The 19,364-nt window shown below is 27.6% G+C and overlaps 2 protein-coding genes across 3 annotated transcripts; one reads left to right on the top strand and one right to left on the bottom strand.

Moving 5' to 3' along the window:
* Window positions 1-4,219: 4,219 nt before the first annotated feature.
* LOC122520137 (sorting nexin-25-like) lies at window positions 4,220-9,872 on the bottom strand. Its single transcript, XM_043640137.1, has 11 exons — window positions 9,386-9,872; window positions 8,963-9,273; window positions 8,722-8,891; window positions 8,234-8,628; window positions 7,719-8,136; window positions 6,316-6,620; window positions 5,536-5,793; window positions 5,253-5,389; window positions 4,920-5,159; window positions 4,561-4,843; window positions 4,220-4,471 (listed from the first exon to the last, which is right to left on the bottom strand). Exons 1-11 carry the CDS (start codon window positions 9,680-9,682, stop codon window positions 4,418-4,420), a joined length of 2,868 nt encoding a protein of 955 aa, XP_043496072.1. The 5' UTR covers window positions 9,683-9,872; the 3' UTR covers window positions 4,220-4,417.
* A 509-nt stretch (window positions 9,873-10,381) lies between these two features.
* Window positions 10,382-16,817, top strand: LOC122519663 (biotin--protein ligase). 2 transcript variants are annotated; one of them, XM_043639282.1, is made up of 16 exons: window positions 10,382-10,603; window positions 11,367-11,569; window positions 12,067-12,218; window positions 12,320-12,490; window positions 12,578-12,731; window positions 12,816-12,881; window positions 12,993-13,485; window positions 13,559-13,693; window positions 13,777-14,103; window positions 14,180-14,534; window positions 14,650-14,826; window positions 14,902-15,034; window positions 15,105-15,265; window positions 15,384-15,498; window positions 15,627-15,840; window positions 15,947-16,817. In XM_043639282.1, exons 2-16 carry the CDS (start codon window positions 11,416-11,418, stop codon window positions 16,116-16,118), a joined length of 2,979 nt encoding a protein of 992 aa, XP_043495217.1. In that variant the 5' UTR covers window positions 10,382-10,603; window positions 11,367-11,415; the 3' UTR covers window positions 16,119-16,817. The 2 variants fall into 2 exon arrangements, with proteins under 2 accessions (XP_043495217.1, XP_043495218.1); XM_043639283.1 differs by having other exon boundaries at window positions 11,151-11,569.
* The last annotated feature ends 2,547 nt before the right edge of the window (window positions 16,818-19,364 follow it).

Here is a 19,364-nt window from a genome sequence, read left to right as displayed (position 1 = left end):
GTTGAGAGGAGCACCACCCACCACCGATGATACCGCCACTGTAACCATAATCATAACTAACGCACCACCGGTGCTAACACCGGCAACAACACCATCTACACCAGCAACACCTTCAATCACATTTGTTCACCACCGATCACAAGAGAAAGAGAAAAATAGAAAGGAAAAAAAGAGACAGACACGCAAAGAAAAAGAGAGAGTAACAGAGAGAGGGGGGAAAGAAAGAGACTAAAAAACCGTGGAACAGAGCATGTTGAACAATAAATAGAAACGACAATGAAAAAAAGCCAGTGGCGAGGCCTCCTCCTCTATCCTTGCTCCACAATCGAATCTCGGTGAGTCTCTTTCACAAGATTTCACGAGTTGGAGTCGATGAGGCGCTGGAGATGGGCGCGGGAGTCGACGCGCAAGTGCCCGGTGCATACTGCACACACAAACGAGTAATACGTTGTGTCGTACTTTGTCGACTCGTGCTGCAGAATGTAGAGAGGGCTGGCAAAGAGGAGTTGGGAGGATGAGGGCTGAGCTGCTCAGGGCCTGGCTGCTAGGCGCCTCGATGCCATCGATCGCAGCATCCCTCTCTTTCTATCTTTCTCCCTCTCTCTTTCTCTCCCCCACTTCCACCCACCCCCTCTTTTATCTCTTTCTCCATTTCTCCCTTAACACCAACGTGAAACTCTCACTCGCTCGCTAAAGTTCGTAGAACCAATTTCACCCTTCACCCCGAATACCTATCACCACCCCACTACCATCTTACTTTTCATCGAAAAATCGACTAACTGACGGACTCTACTACTCTTCAATGGACAACAAACATGTTTGCGAGATAGATCCTCCCACATTTCGATCCATTCAAAAATTAATCCTGACGATTACTTTTCTCTTTGGTGTACCGTGTATTTTTTTTGTCTTCCTTCTCTTTCTCTTTCTCTCTCATTTTTTTTTATTCTTGTTTCTTTTTCTTCTTTTTTCTGGTATTATCCTTATGAATCGAAACCTGCAAAAAGCTAGTTTTATTTATATATATATATATATAGATACGTGTGTGCTCGTATATACGTAAGTACGTAAGTACATAGATACATAAATGCATGTAGGAGAAATATATAGAGAGAGATACGGAAAAAGCCCAAAGAGAGAGAGAGAGAGAGAGAAATATGCCTTTTAGCTCTTTCGCACAAGAGAGTTAGAATAGGACAAGGCGGCTTCTTTCGGTTGAGATTAAATCGAACGACAAAGGGACGCGCTCTCGTTGCCTTGGTTTCCTTACGGTTTTGCCAAAAGGGGGATTATTGAAAGAACGATTGTTGGAATTCTACTCACCATCAGACGAAGACAAATTTTTTTTATGGGTATTGACAATTCTTTTTCTTTTGTTTCTGTTTCTTTTCTCCCAAATTTAAATCGATAAATCTTGTCGTCTTTTATAAATTGATCAATTAATCATATTCAACGTAGATCTCTTTTACACGATTGAATAAATATATTTTTAAAGAAATAAATATATTTTAACGATTTCTTTTTTTTTCTTTTTTCTAGAGAAGAATGAAAATATTTATATTATTTTCTCTCTTAATTATTATTTAAATAATATGTTTATATATAAATGTAATAAGTCAGGATTCCAATTTCGTACTTATTTTTTTTGTTATTCCAACGAAGAAAACTTGAAAAATGTTATCCAAAGTACTAAAGTAATCTAATCTATTGTCTTGACTTGAAGAATATGTTGAAAGTTATCACGGTGACACAGAAACAAATGGGGCCGTTTAACGCCTCTGCCTCAGGTGCAAATGTCTAAAGTTCGGTTATAACAAAGTTTTCAGTATAATAATATACTCGTCTTAAATATTCAACTTACTTTTAAAACACATATTATTTTTCACCTTTTAAATACAATTATACATATATTATCATCTCTGTAATAATATTTGATTATTATACCAAATAATAATCAAATATTAAACATTTTAAAACTTATGTTTATGTATAATATTTTTTTTATAATTTTTATCGTTGATAAAAGTAGAGAGTCACTCTCTCCATATATATACATTATATATTTATATCTGGCTTCAAATAAATTCTTTTCACAAGTTTATAAATAAAACAGGTATATATAAATAAATGTATTACAAAATATTAAAAAAATGACATTAATATTTATAAAATAATATGTTTAATAAATAATATACCGAGTTGAATAAATTTTATCATTGATATAAATATAATATTAAATATATATTTAAGAGTGTAGTGAAACGAAATACTCCATCTTCCTAAATTACGAATTTATTCGTATAGTATAACGTGTACGAATAATAATTTCTACGGTATATATTACATATATGTATGAGTTTTAGCAACACATATGTACATACGTTGGCACATAGATAGTAAATACATACTTTGGGTGGTCCATATAAAATCATGCTCCAGGGTATCGTGTTTTGGATGCTCATTCACAATGCCAAATACGCGGGATGTTTGCTAAAGTTAAAAAAACTAAATCAACACGGTATAATACGGTTTAGAAAGAATTATACATCAACGCATGCAATCAAGCCCGAGAATTTATCATAAGATGCATTAGACGCTGAAATGGGGACCTCATTTATTATAGAGTTCACATTTTAAAATTTTATTTCTTATAAACAATAACATGTGGAAAATAATTAAATAATTAAATAATATATATTGATTTCTCTTAATGATGTTCCAATTTCAAAAATATAAATGTGTCCCTGAATACAACAAAATCATTAAGAATATTTTTCGTATAGGAGTTTTCCTCTTTTATATATATATATCCTTTGTTCGAATGCGTTGAATGTTGAGAGATTGTTTAAAACTGTTGAAGCATAAAATATAATTACTTTTTTACTTGTTTTCTTTTTTTATTTCTTTCTTTTCTTTTCTATTTGTTTTTTTTTTCTTTTCTTTTATTTTCTGTTTTTCAGCAACCACTAACTCTGATGTTCGCAAATATCACGCTCGATGCTCACTAAAGAGCTCACAGTTTCCGCTAAGTCTTTGCCATGAGCTTGCTTCTTTCTCGCTTCATGATGAAAGTGTGTCGTTGAACGATTTCTCTCTCTTTCTCTCTCTCTCTCTCTCTCCCACACACGCACGCACGCACACACATACATTCTTTCTCTTTGTATTTTTGGTCTCCGTATTCGTAATCAACGAAGAAGCAGAAATACGTAGAAAATGAAATAAATGAAAAAAGATTTAATATCAATGAAATAAATAATAATAATATAAAATTAATTCCTATTGTGTTAAATATATACACTTTTTTCTAAATTGATTATTAAACTCGAGTACGTTAAAACGAACATAAATTAAAAATTGTTTAGTTGTAATACGTTTAAAAAAAAAAGAAAGAAGATAATAATAATGACAGGAATATTAATGGATAAAAATTCGTAACAATTTTTGAGCACGTTTATCTTTCTCTTAAGGTATATACTTCTATTCCCAAAGTTTATTACCCGAATTAATGTAAGTTCCGAGTTCGTTTTCAGATGAACATAAATTTTAGGGGGAGCTACTTTGTTATATTATTTGGCATTCAAAGAAAACTTAAGTAAAACTTCAAACGTTCGCTACAAATTATTCTTAAGTGGGGACGATAAAGATAAACACAGAAGTTTACGAGTTTAAATCTCTTAAGAGGAGTACTTGACTCTCGCGATGAATCGATATAAACTTCTTTGAATGCAATCTTTCTCCCTTTCTCTCTCTTTTTCTCGGTTACTTATTCAGAAACCAGCTTGAAAAATTGTTTATTTTGGCCACTCGTATATTATATCTTTTTCAACTAAGTTTATCTAAGAAAATAAGACACTAAAAATAATTTTATATAAATTTTTACGAGAGAGAGAGAGAGAGAGAGAGAGAGATAATTCCCCTTGTAAAAATTGTAATAAATAATTTTTAATTTTTATAAATTATTTTTTAAAGATCGATATATTTCAGATTTCATGTTAAATAAGAAAATAACTTGATTTTTCTGAATTTTCAGAATTTATTTCACCTTGTCACAGTAATTAATCAATGTATCACTTTTACGACAATGTGCAAGCGAAAAAATATTTAAATATAATTATATACATATAAATAGAAAATACTAAATAAAACCATTTGAAAAAAAGAATAAAATAATATTATAGAGAAGAATAAAGGAGAGCAATAACAATAACAATGAGGGAGGTGTGGCAAAAAAAGTTTTTCTCGAGTTACACTAAATCACAGTATTTTGTCAGAGATAAAATTGGACACTTGATTAATCGGTGCAATGAACTATCATCATTCCGATTAAATGAATAAAATATATATATGTATATGGCAGTAATACCACGATGACGCGTTGTTAATTTGTGTTTTTTTTTCGACGAAATCATTTTCTTTTTTACTTTTCTTGTAATTCAGGAAATATTTCATACATCACCACTTCGAAGATATCCTAAAAAATAATAATTATTATCATGCTAAGCTCGCGTTCAATTATTTTATACAATCTACATCATATACGTATAGATTATCCAAACGTACATAAAATAATTGTTTATTAAGATTAACATTTTGCAAAGTATCGAAGACTTTTATTAATCCACGTTGCGCACTTTGTGCTCCCACAAAATTAGCTAGGACCTCAGGTACGTTATTTAAAATTTGTCTACGAGCTTCTCCACGGGTTTTTAATTTCTCTTCGTCTGTTTTTGGTACTGTCCCAGATACCAGACGACCGTTTGGCCACCAGGATTTCGTAAACAATTGAATGTAATAATGAAGCATCGGTTCAGAAAATACCCATGTAACTGTGTCCCTGATTTGCCTTTAAATAAAAAAAGAAAAAAGTATTTAATAATTTTTAAATAATTGTTTTAATTAGCTCGAAATTTAAAATTTACCTGTTTATTGTACGACCATAAGTAATTTGAACAAAGGTGATGAGTGATCGACGTAGCCATTTAAATACACCCCTAAGATCAAAAATTTCTCCTAATAATGCATACAATGGTTCAGCTATGGCATCTTTTCCAGGACCGATGTAAGAATCTGTTGTTGATCGATTAGTATCGTTATCGTCGAGAAGCAACGAGTAATCTTCCTCTTCTTCTTTATCTCGAGACTCGCTATTATTTCCAGATCTGGAAAAGATAATATATTGATGATATAATTATCATCATTATCATTTTAATGTGGAACTAAATTAACTAAACTGTTTAAACTAAATTACGTACGAAGTTTTAAATAATGTTGATAATGAAAATCGTGATTTTTTAGGAGAAGGTGCCGCATGTTTTAAATGTTCCGAACTTGGACAAAGGAAAGCATATAATGCTTCACTTTGATTAAGCCTTTCGTCTTCCAAAACGAGCTGAAGAATAAAAATAATATATAACAGTTATGATCTAATTTATTAGGCAAAAAATAATATATATAATTATCTTAATAGTAAAATAAATGATCAAAATACTGATCTGATAAATATCAGTCTAAAAGTTATTATAATTACATACGTACATTTAAATACTTTTGTATTTGCATTTTAGCTTTTTCGAGAGTGTTCTTATCGGATTTCCCAAAGAATTTTAGTGGTTGTGATGGTAAATCGAAAGTTTTCACATAAGAATATAATTGACGTAATTGCCTATGAAGTTCCTGAAAGTCTTGTAATTTCCTAAGAACTACCCAACCGCTGGATATACTTTGCTCATTGTTATCGTCTTCTATCATATGTATAACCAGTACGAATTGCGGTGCTTCGCCGTTTTCAGGTATCTATATATTCGTTAGATACAATAGTTAGTTTTATAACACATGCAAATGACCCGCAAATAACCATTAGTTAAAAAATTTTAACATAATGACATGGTACGATATATATATATATATATATAGAGAGAGAGAGAGAAAGAGAGAGAAAGAAAAGAAATTAGAAAAACTATAAAGACGTGCTCGCAAACTTCTACAGGCATTTTGCGAATTTGCAAAAAGCGTATGAAAATCGTTCAATCATAAATATAATAAGTAAAATAAAGCAAGATAGTATTGCCATTGTTTGTGCGTATGCATATATAATTTTTAATTTTTTTTTCTTTTTTTTAATTTCTATTTTTTATTTTTTTTTTAAATATGTATGTATATCTCTTGTATATATATTCCAAGTTTTATATAGAACATATTTAAAGGCCCTAGACTTAAAAGTTTCTGAAAAATATGAGTATCATATCATTCTTAAACGCATAGTATTCACACGCATAATTTATCTAGCTTGTATCATAAATAATGAAATAAACATACATCTGCACTTTGTACATCAGCTTTCCATCGACCCAAGTGTTCAACCCACATTTCAGAATGACTCAAGTGAGCTTCTAGTTGTCTTTTTTCACCTTGCAACCATTCAACTTCCTTTCCCAGAATACTTAAAACTCTGCTTTCGGGCTTAAGAGAAGATTTAAGTGCTTGCAAAGCTTGCATTTTATTATTCAGCTTCTCTTGTAATTGGTCCAATTTACTACGTGCATAATTGGAATGTTCTCCGACAAGCAATGATGAATTTTCAGATAAAGCTCCTTCGACCGTTTGTTGATCCTCCACCAACCCTAATGTTTCAACAATTTAAACACTTGATAGCGCGATAGATAATAGATTGAGAAAAATTAATTTTATTGCCAAACGAAAAAATCGATTTTTTTTTCACTATTACGTATTTGCCGATAAATGTGCGCGCGCGCGCTCGCGTCTAATGTATGCGTGTGTGTGTCTGTGCGATAAGTTAATATTTCATAATAATCTAATGTAAAAGCAACATGAATTAATTATTAAACGTATTCCAATTATAAGAATAATAATAAACCAAACAAAAAATCCAAAAAGATTCTAAAAATTATATATTTATATAGGTATAATGAATTTTGTATGCAAAGTGGAGATTAAAGAAAACTATTGAGTAACGATACGATGATTTCGATTATTATATATTGTTGTTATTAATTTTTATTATTTCTTTTTTATTTTTTAAGTATAGATCGTCTCTTATGAAATCCTTCTTTTATAATGATTTATTTGATATATATGTAAATAACAACCGAAAATTTTATATTTGCAAAAAGTAAACTGATATTAAAGACATTAAAGAGAGAAAGAAAGAAAAAAAAATGCTCTCCCATTATACACTTTAATGAAATATCGATCGTTTAAAAGAGACATAGCGGGTTACATGTTTGCCCTCAATTTTCCGCTACTCGATTACCTGGTCAAGATATATGTGTATTTGAAGAAGCACAGTTTGTATGTGTATGCTTGTACATATATATATATATATGCTTTAATGACTACAATGTGTTTAAATAAAAAAAAAAAAAACCATATTCATCAATTTAATCAACTGACATACTTTAAGTAAGGAAATATATATTTATAATAGTCTGTAATAATGTAGATAGATCAGTAGATATATGAGGGATCTTTTATTTAGTTAAAGCTTTTAATATAAAAGCTTGAGAGAAAAATGAAATTAATTTTTCTCTCTCTAATTTAATAAATCATCACCGAAGTAACGTTTAAATGCTATACTTAAAACTCCAATTTGTATTAAAAAAGCTCATATAAAAAGTGTCATGAAGAAAATGTATTAGTGACAACAATGGGTTGCATTATAAAAATAAAAATATATATTTAATGAGATTCAATGTACTTACCATCCGCTCTCGCACTTAACAATTCCTCTTGCATTTTTTTATATTGTTCACTAACCAAAAATGACGAATAATATTTTTCTTCTATTGTTTTAACTACGCTCTCTTGGACTTCATAAAACACAGTTGGTCCATTATCCCCTAATAAGAAACTTTCCATTCTTTTTCTTATAATTTTATCAACTTTTATTTCGGCAGTCGGTGATCTAATATACGTATAAAAAATTTCAGCTCCAAGCTGATGCCAATTGGATCTATTGGCAGATCTCAATTCCTGTACAGCAGCCCAATATCCGATCAATCCTTGACTTGAGACTTGTTCTAAAAATTGAGATAGATATTTACGACCTATGATGTTATCTAAAATTGTTTGCAAAGATAATACTCTTCTTTCATCCATCAATGCTGTTAGACCGCTATCCTAAAAAATATTAAATTATATAAATTATAGCCAATGTGATTTTCAATTATACATTTAAGAATAACAGTGAATTTTATTTAAAAAAAAAAAAACTAACTTGTACAGGATAACCATCCCATCCTAACGACTGCATATGACATTCGCATGCATTTTTTGCAAACGTCAATTGACTAATATATTTTTTTAATTTTTTTGCTTCATTTAAATCAGACTTTCCAAATGCATTATGATCAGGATCCAAACCCTGTGCCCTTTTTACATTTTGTACCGTTGTAGCTTGCATTATTTCTATTACAATATTTAACCTAATATGCTTAAGAACCTCTAAATCCCGAGAACTTTTAATCATACGAATAAAATCTTCAAATGATTCTGCATACTCGTATGTTTTTCTATGCATAGCAGCTGTAAGTTGCTGCTGTTCAATGTACAACAATATCTTTTGATTGATATAATCAGGATCGGTTACAAGATCTATCGCTGGTTTCAATACTGAAACAATAATATAAAAAAAACATATTTTCATTACTCTACAATATTTTTTATATGAATATTATATTTTAGAATGAATTACATTGCACCCACTTTTACATGTGAGAACCTCCCTCAAGAGAAATTTTGCTGGGGAAAGAGAGTAACTGCGTGGCAATAGAAACAATATATATAATTCACTAACTTTTCTTAAATACTCCAATTCTGCTGCAGGGGACATTAAATGTGATGATAAAATGAAAACAGGTTCTTCACCGATTGATCTGAAATGATTTAAATTATTATCTCAGTATTAAGTGTTACACTTTGAAAATAAATGAAAATAGATACTCACGAAGCTTCCTGTGCAATTCTAATTTTTTCAAAATGAAAAGTTACTTTATTGACTATATTAAACACTACTAGCTTAGTATGATCGACTCTTAACAATCGATCATGGAGACTCTGTATAGCACCCCATACATCTTGCTTCATATTTTCTAATATCTGATCTGAATTAAATGCTAAATCATTGAGCCAACAACCAATAAAATCTTGAAATGCTAAATCCAAGAGATTCTGTAAAGCTCCGTCTACTAAACGACTAAAGATCATTGGATAGCGAGATTGCTTTTTAACATTTGATAATTTGGCTTCATAGCCTTTCTATAATGGAAAACAAAATAAATACACATATTATTTGTAATACAAAATCTAATTAATTAACTATTATATTACATTTAATATAATCATAGTTTTATTTAATTAGATAACGTACCATCAATAAATTATGAAATGCATCCATCTCAGCAAGAGTTTTAACAGTGCCAGCACCTGTTTGATGCTTTGATGATAATGCTATATTTATTAACATAACCACTAAAGGGCCAATAAGGAGACAAAATATAGTTAATAATACATAGAAACAGCACCATAACATCCCATTCCAATAAAGAATGGTCAAAATGCTGAAGATTGTGCACAATATATAAAGAATAATCATTTTGTATACGTTTACAATGTAGTCAGATAATAAAATTGTCAAGCGTATTTTCTTGACAATCTTTACTTTCATCACATTTAACCCATCTTGGTTAAAGTTTTGTTTTTACGTGATCCTAGTGTAAACATGGTAATAATTAATTAAAGATGTATATATTTTATTGCATGTGGATATTGTCTTTTATTTATTAAAATAAATCCAAAAAACCGCTAATGAACATCACAATCAACCTCGTTTTGACACCTGTTATGTTTCTATAGCCGGGAGCGATTACTGCGCATTGACATATGCGTTGATTTTAAAGTGGCGCCTTTTTTCAAATTCCAATTTAAAATAAAACAAATTTGCAGCGACTGTTTGATTATTAATAATTTATGAAATATAATAATTATAACTTAATTAGAGAGATTTTAATAATATTAAATATACGCTTTTTACTATATTAATAAAATACTTCAATCAATAAGGAAGCTTATTCTAACTTATATGAAAAAAAATTGAACTTAAAATATTAAGACAAATAAAAAGAGTGGAATGATAATATATATAATATATATATATATATATATAAATATTTTTTTAATATTTATAATAAATATATTATTAGTAGATAGATAGATAAAAATATATACGTCTCAATCTTAATATGTATATAGTATTTAATATTTAAAAATATTTGGAAAAGTTTAGAATATTTTAAAAAGATTTTTCATTTTAACCAGATGGCAATACTAGCAACGAATCGAATGACCAATAGCAAAGTAGAAGTAATGCAAATGGCCTCAAACTCGTCTTCTGTCAGTATGACCAAACAAATTTATGGTTCGGAGAATTAACCATTAAAGCATTTAGTAGGAGTTATCAAATAATCATTTTGTAGTGCAATATCGTTAATATTATTACGTCTCCTTTATTTTCATCGTTCATTCATTATATGTAATTTACTGTTATCTTAATCTAACAGAAGTTAAAAATTTTTGTGCTCCGTGTCCAGTAAGTAATAATTTATCAAACGATTACACACGTGGTTTCGTTAATTGTTTCTCGCCGTACTTCTTTTATTTTATTTTTATTTTTTATTTTTTTTATTGTTTACTTTTACAACTCACGAATAAAAAATAATTATAATACAGTTTTATTACATGGATAAATAATATTCTAATCTATATATCTATATAAAAAAATCTACCGCCATTTATTTTTCATTTTTTTTATCAGTAACGTAAACAATACGCTATTACAGATAAGAAACCTTTAAGAAATGCTTGAAAAATATTTACCTTCTCAACGTAATTCATTTCTTTTCAGCTCACTACCCCTTTACTTTTATTTCTATATATACTTATATATATTTTAATATACATTAACATTCAATTATTTATCTCAGTAAATAAGTTATTCCTCGTCAATAAAAAAATTACTATAGAATTAATAAATATAAAATTATATATATATATTATTACTATAGTATTATTATTATTATTTTATTATTATTATTGGTTTGCTATATGCACTGACTTTTAAGTTACTTATTTTTCAGTATAAAAATTAATGCTCTGCGTCAAATGATAAACTGAAAATTATTTCTGATGACATAACATCATCGCAAAGATTTTATATTAATTTTTAATATTCTCATTAAATAATGTTTAATAAATAAGAAATAAAATTATTCTCTAAAACTACACTGTGAATGATACATATATATATAAATATAGATGCATAGATAACCTTTCAATAAGGATTATGTATACAGGTATTTATGCAAGAGCGTTCTATCAAATAGGATACTATTCAACACAAAGATGCTATTAACATTTTTATATATGATAGCAACGACAATTCAAACATGGAGAATCTCATCTTTAAAAGCACGTTTATGTGCTTTATTTCAAGGAACAAAGCACGATAAACCATCAATTATGTTCTATGCCAAACCATTGGTATGCGTTGACGAAGGTACAAATAAATATATTGCATACTATTTATATAGATGCATCTCTTCGAATTACTTTTATAATGTTTATGCAATTTATATTAAATTAAAATTATTTTAACAACGATTATAAAATAAAATAAATACTAAAAAATAAGAGGAATAAAAAAGAAAGTATGATAGGAAATCAATGCTCTGTATAATATAATTATATAAATAAAATAGAAAAAGAAATAAAATAATATATACAATAATCAATATGAAAATATAAAATTTGTATTCATTTAACGAAATTTAATTGTAAGGACATTTATTTATTCATTTGCTAGTCCTTAAATTGAGAAATACTGTTTATAGAATCAGAATTATCATCTCTGTATGGCTGGTTGTCTATTAGTAGGCTGAAACTGCGCTTAAAATTTCTATTAAGGAATGGGAGATATACTTGTATTTTCTTTAAAAAAATACAATATATTTATCTCACAGTATAATGAAAATCTGACTTAGTTATTATTTTCAGAATATGATAATCTAGCTAGCCCTCCAAGTAGTGTAAATGAAAACACGTATAATTACATGAGTTCTCATCTTTGTCAAAATAAATCACTTGCAAAACTTGGTGATTTACTTTGGAGTCATGGTGATGCAAGATTATGCACCATATATCCACAAGTATTTATTAAATTAATAATAAAAATTTCAGAACACACACACATATATATTATTGATAAATAATATTTTGAAACTATGCCAAATATTGTTTTATATTCTAGCAAAAAGTTAACGTGTCCGAATGGTTAGCTTATCAATATGAAAATCCTTTTATACCTATATTTAAAAAAAATAATGGTGTAACATCATTAACTAAAGATTTTAGAATGCATATTTTAGTTGAGGCTGACTTTAGTACGTATCAACCATATACTTCCACAAAATCAACTAAGGTAATTTAATTTTAAATAGTTATTAGTTTAAATGAACAATATTTCACTTTATTATTTCATCTTTAATTATATGTGTTTGTATTTTAGCTAGAGGATTATGGTTTAATTATTAGTTGGATGGCAGATAAAAATTTAAATATTATTATGGAGACTGATTTGGATCTTATAACTAAATTTGCAATTGCTGTAATGGAAGGACAATATTATATTAACAGTGGTTTAACTTTAACACGTATATTGTGTAAGTGAATACTACGTCATTAAATATATAAATATTTTATATGTTAATAAATTGTTATTAAAAACAATTTATATTATTCTTCAGCTGTTTTAGTATCAGGGTATCCATGTACTTATCATAGTGAACAACTTCATTCACTGTCAGATAATAGTAAGTTACGGAATATTATTTACTATTTTATATAAATTAAAAATTTATAGAATAAATATACATTTATATATATAATATTTATATAATCCCTATATTATTACAATAATATAGAATTAACTGGAGTAGAAGAATGGGAAACGTATGTGAAAAAGCTGAGACTAATAAGTAATACTGCACGATTAGCATCACAAGAAAATAAATCAATAGGTGTACCCGAACTGCCAGATTTATTTATTTTTCCTAAAAATGAATTCACAAATGTACAAACATCTACAGATGAAAAAACAGAAGCTAATAATACGATTGAAAATGTAGTTACAACGTTACAATCATCTGTTGAGAGTCCAGTTTCTATAAATTCAGAGACAGTTGAAACTATGCAGTCAGAAAATGTTAGTAATTTGGAGAATTCTGATGTATCAATGTTTCACGATGTACCTGAATCAACTCGTGTATCTTCAATTAAATCTGATATTATAAAAGAAACATTAGATAAGGATGAGGTAAAAGAAACTTGTGAAAATATCGTTAAACCTGTATCTACATCTGATGATCAAGATAATAGTACAAAAACAATTGAAGCAGTAGCTTCTCTTAATTTAAAGTAAGTTTCATAATGTATAATCATCATTCCACACACATATGTATATATATTAATTATTTATATATAATTTTAGAAGTCTTACTCCAAATAGAACAATTACGCCATATTCTAAACATCACAAACCACCTAATGTTTTAATTTATGCAGAAAGCACTATGTCACTTAATAATGTTAAAGCTGTATTAGAAGATTCGCTTGGCACCGACAAGTATGTATGATAATAAATTATAATATAAATTAAAAGATATAATCCTAAATTAATAGCTTATTGTATAATTAATTTTCTTTTAGATATATATTATACATGTTATCTCGCGAAGAAGCTAGTTCCGATGTATGGATGGAACAAGCAGCTCTTGTAGTTGTATGTGGAAATGTTGGTACCGAAATTAGTACTCAGCTTATAGAATATATTGTTCAAGGTGGAAAACTTTTAGCATTATGTTCCGATACACTTCATACTTTGCTTCCATCTTTTAAAACAGCTGAGGTTCGTGAACACGAACTTGTTCATTTCTCTTATGGAAAATGGAAACATGTTCGCATGATGCATCATATTTTCTGCTATCAAGCGTCACCAGTAAGAACTCGATTTTCTCATGACAATGAAGATATAAAGTAAGAATTCCATTAAACGGTGACGATAACTTGACATAGAAATATTTGATATGATTTTATTAAAAGATATTTTTAGCGTAACAGCTGTGAATCCTCCTGTATCAGCTACAGTTAAGGATAAAAAAGGCAGGTTACATTCCTTTGGGATAAAAGTATTAGGAACAGAAGAAACATGGCATACTCCTAGTATCTTACTTGCTAATTTAACTGATAGCAATGGTAAGGCTGTATTTTCACAAATACATTTAGAGGCAAATCCAACACAATACGAGCTCGAAGAAAATAAGTTTAATGCTCTTAAACAAAGTAATCTAGCACGCTTAGAAATTTTTAATGATCTGCTAAGTGTACATCTTGGCATAGAAATAAGCACATCTACGAAAACAACATCAGTGCATTATACTCCAGCCTTTTTCTTAGGTAGACATGAGGTATTTATCTTTTTAACTTAATTTTCATTTTAAATGTATAAAAGAAATCGCATAAGACAGTGAAATTATATTTTAATTGATAATTCATTCATAAATTCGTATTCAATTTTGATAGTTAAAATTAGAAGTTCTGGAAAAGTTAAAAGATAAAATGCAAGATGATATACTAAAAACGAAAAATTTAGAAATACAATTTTGCAAGAAAAATATCGAGAAATCAGCATCTTCTTCATTTCTTCCTGTTATGATACATCAATGTCCTGATAATTTTTCTACCATTGAATATTTCGAGGTAATACTTTGAGTTCCATTTATAATAATGTTCATATAAAATATTACTTTTATTATATCAAATTCTATCTCTCAGAATCTGAAAACAAAAGATTTAGGGCGTCTGGTAATATATGCAGATGTATTGACATCCTCAATGAATGTTGTAAATGATCATAAAATACACCATGGATTGGTCGTTATTCCTTGCCAACAAACTCAAGGACGAGGTAAATGAATATTTCTTTATACAAGTATATTATTATCAATGAATAATGTGAATACTTTTGTTCTCATTAGGAAGAAGTAAAAATGTATGGCTTAGTCCCAAAGGCTGTGCGATGTTTACTGTACAACTTCACATTCCCAAAAATTCCAGTCTCGGTGGTCATATTTCAATAATTCAACATCTTTTTATAGTTGGAATCGTATCAGCTGTAACATCTATACCTGGATATGAGGTTTTCTTTTTTCTTTCTTTTTATTCATCTCTTTATTTATAGTATTTACAATTGATGTATTAGATTTATAACGAATTTATACATATATATATATATACAAATATTTTTTTTAAACTAGGGATTAGATCTTAGAATAAAATGGCCTAATGACATTTACGTTGGAAAATCGACTAAAATTGGTGGTATTTTAGTTAACTGTCACCATGATTCGTCATTAATCATATGCAACGCTGGTAAATAATTAATATAATTATTTTAAACAAAATTTGATATATTTATTTTCCTATATATTATAATACATTCTTATAAAGAATTAGAAATAATTAAATCGATATCAGGTACGAAATACAATTGTTTCCAGGCGTTGGTGTTAATCTTTCAAATAGTACACCTACCTGTTGTATTAACGATCTCATTGCCGAATATAACAAAACACATGAAACGAAATTGCCAGCTCTATCATATGAGCGTTACTTTGCTTTGGTATTCAGTGAAATAGAATATTTGTTAGATATTGTACAAAGTGGAAATATGGATTATTTCTTCCAACTTTATTATAAATTTTGGATACATAAGTTAGTATAATATAATGATATAAATAACGCAAAAGAAAATAATAATGTAAATAATTAGAAAATATTATATTAGTAAATCTGTATCCTTTATTTCTTTCTTTTTTAGTGACGCAGAAGTAACAGTTGTATCGGATAATGGAGATAGCGAATTAGTTAAAATATTAGGTATCGATGAATATGGATATTTAAAAGTGAGAGGAATCAAAGGAAATACATTTTCGGTTCAATCGGATGGAAATAGTTATGATCTATTAAAAAATTTAATTAAACCCAACTAGATCTCAGCATATGTATTCTATTTTCCAAAAATTTTAAACGCTTAACGTAATAAATCGTACAACGAGACGTATTGAACATAATCAATTAAAATAATGAAAAGAAAAGAGACAATGTCAGTCATTTAATAATCTTCTTATTTAAATTATCGACATATAAACTATGTAATGGTTGTAAAAATACGTTTCTCATATACATAATTAAATAGATGTATATGAAATTCTCTAAATATATATTTCACATATATCTATTTAAAACGAATCTCCATGATGAATTATTTCTTGTGTTAATTTATTAAGGTGTGCACACGAAAAATATATAACGGGGTAAATGATCTTGTTAACTGCATGTATATATAATTGTTATGTTATATTTTAACAGAATATACACACAGATCGTACGTACTGTTATTATAAAATCATATGATGTTCATCCGAGTCACATTGTTCACTTATTGTTTACAACATATTTTATAAAAAAAAGGAAGAAACCAAAAAATGCCAACAACTAAGTGCTTCGCCAAAGTTATATCACAAAGGATGTAATAATAATACTATTACTTCTAAGTCAAATAATCAAGTCTATAAATGAATTAATATTGATAATAGTAGTATAAGCATCTGTTGTATAGTTTATTGCAATGTTTACAATTTGTTGTATATCACTTGTATTTATAATGAAATAAAAAATTCATGATGTTAGATTCTCCATATTATTAATTAGAAAAATAAAGATTTGATTATAAACGAATTAAAAAATAACGAATAAGATAATATATGTTATATGTAAAAGGACTCAAATATATCATAAAATTAATTTATTTTCTGGACAAAAAGACATAAAATTCCTAATGTACATTATATCAGAATATTGCTATATAGTCCTAAATTTCTTATTTATACTAATTTAAAAGATGTAAATTCTCACATGATACATAGGAATTTGTAATAATTCATGCTAGTAAATACTAGCATTAAAAGATAATGTATACATATACGATGTATACATTTAATTTTCATATATATCATTGAATGGTACATTTTTCTTTTGTACATAACTTTTTTTGCTTTTTCTTTTATTTTTTAATTGATTTTGTGTTAAGTATGTAATATATATTTCGTATTATTGTTATTTTTTTTAATTTTTTAATTTTTATCTATTTAGGTCGATAGTCTATATACGATCAGGTAAATAAATTGCTTTTCTACTATGAAATATTTTTTGCCTTGCATAATGCCTCTATTTTTGTTTTTTTTTTTTTTTTTAATCGCTATTATACACAGTTATATATGAAATGTATATTTCATATAGATTATGGAAATTAGAGGAAGAATGTGTTATAACGATTATTTTTAATATATATGCGCCAGTAATTACGATAGCGAATTAAGTTAAAAAATGGAAATAATTGATTTTATGCTTTATTCTATGCATAACAATCATTAATAATATAAAAAAATCGTAAGATCAATTTTTTCCATTTTTTAACTCTGTCTGTTTTCATAATTAACGGCATATATATACACATATATGTATAAGACAAACTTTTACAATATTTACACTACTTATATAATAATTTTCAACAGTGAATATCATATTATCAATATCGTGGACTATTTTTTGAAAACAGCAGTGTGTCATAATGCATCTATGTCATGTGTGATTAAATTATAAAATATATACATATATATGTATATCAGAAATACAGTCCATAAAATGTTGTACTTTGAAACAATTAAATTTATTTTTTTTTTCTTTTTTTTCTAAAAGAAAGCCCGCATATTCGTTTTTTTTTCTAATACACACACAACATTTTGTCGTTAAAATTTTTGTCTTAAGAATAAAAATTATTTATTTTTTCCCTCGCGTAAAATACTGTATTATTTTTATAATGATCGATATAGTCTGAATATATATATATATATATTTGTTTTTTTTGTTTGAAATGACGAAAATAATAATGAAACGAGCTTCTTAATATATTTGCAAGAAAAAGAGAGAGAGATTATTGATAACTTAATATACTACATGTTACATTGAACTGATTATATATAATTCAATTTTCCCTATATATATTTATAACACGATGTACATACATATATATGTATGTTACCACCGTTTTATTTTGCAAAATCCATTTATTCATGAAATAACTAATTATTACACGAAATAACTATACTAATCACGTAAAGTACGAAACAAAGCAGAGTTGTTGCATATTTCAACTAGGTAATATATGAATTCGCAAAGGCGAGAAAAAGTTCGCAAAAATTCTGAAAAATTGAAAACTTTTCTGATCAGTATTTCAAGGAAAGTCAAACGTGCTAAAATAAGTAATTGTTTGCTAACAAGGTCGAATCAACGACATTAATAATTAGACTAATATATAATAAAATTATTTTGATATGCTCTCCCACAAACACCTCCTAGTCTTTTCATGTAATACCTAATTATTTCATAAGTTAATTGAATCGGACACTTCCACAACAGTAATATATATATATATATATATTACTGTTATATATATAATAAAAATTATATTGTCAATAAAATATTCGTAATTTTTAAAAGAACAAAAATTATGCTATAAATTTTCGAAGAAGAAATACTCACACACAGGCACGCACACACATACACATACACACACTCGTTGAAAAAAGGAAAAGTATATAAGTCACTGGTTTACACATCTAAACGATGATACAATAAATGTCTTCTTTTTCTATGTATATGTATATTATGTATACTTGAAAAAAAACTAAAATAAAATAAAATAAAACTAATCATATAATAGAACACTTTACGTTCAAGCGGAAGCCGAGAACGAATTAAAATATATTAGGAATGAACAAAGTGTAATCTCGCAATGTATTATTTCTAAATATTTGCGAAAATGTTTCCATCAACTTGTTTAAGTCATCGTCAAATTAAATATTTTAGAAATCAATTCTAATAAGTCTACATAATGTATATATATAATTTTTTAAATTTTTTATTCTTTTTTTTAAATTATACTACCTTACGTGTGTATGTACGAATGACATGTGTTGTATAGTTCATCACCGATTTTAACGAAACAAATCTGAAAGATATACAATGTTTGTATATATATATATATATATATTGTTTCAGTCACAATGTGTAAGTAAATTGGCAGGAGCATCTTTTCTCATTGACTAATATCTACATTTGTAACCATTAAACTCATCATTCTTTTTACATACGCTTTTTCTGGTATGTAATTTATG

The sequence above is a fragment of the Polistes fuscatus genome, unplaced genomic scaffold (genome assembly GCF_010416935.1).
Source record: "Polistes fuscatus isolate 324 unplaced genomic scaffold, CU_Pfus_HIC Scaffold3, whole genome shotgun sequence".
Lineage (NCBI taxonomy): Eukaryota > Metazoa > Arthropoda > Insecta > Hymenoptera > Vespidae > Polistes > Polistes fuscatus.
This window is presented reverse-complemented; position numbering and strand designations above follow the sequence as displayed.

Coding starts and splice junctions, on each gene's coding strand:
- LOC122520137 (XM_043640137.1), bottom strand. CDS start 9,682: ATGAAAGTAAAGATTGTCAAGAAAATACGCTTGACAATTTTATTATCT. Junction 8,892..8,962: donor AGAATTGCACAGGAAGCTTC/GTGAGTATCTAT, acceptor AAATCATTTCAG/ATCAATCGGTGAAGAACCTG. Junction 5,794..6,315: donor CTGATGTACAAAGTGCAGAT/GTATGTTTATTT, acceptor ACGAATATATAG/ATACCTGAAAACGGCGAAGC.
- LOC122519663 (XM_043639282.1), top strand. CDS start 11,416: ATGCTATTAACATTTTTATATATGATAGCAACGACAATTCAAACATGG. Junction 11,570..12,066: donor ATTGGTATGCGTTGACGAAG/GTACAAATAAAT, acceptor TATTATTTTCAG/AATATGATAATCTAGCTAGC. Junction 13,486..13,558: donor GTAGCTTCTCTTAATTTAAA/GTAAGTTTCATA, acceptor ATATAATTTTAG/AAGTCTTACTCCAAATAGAA.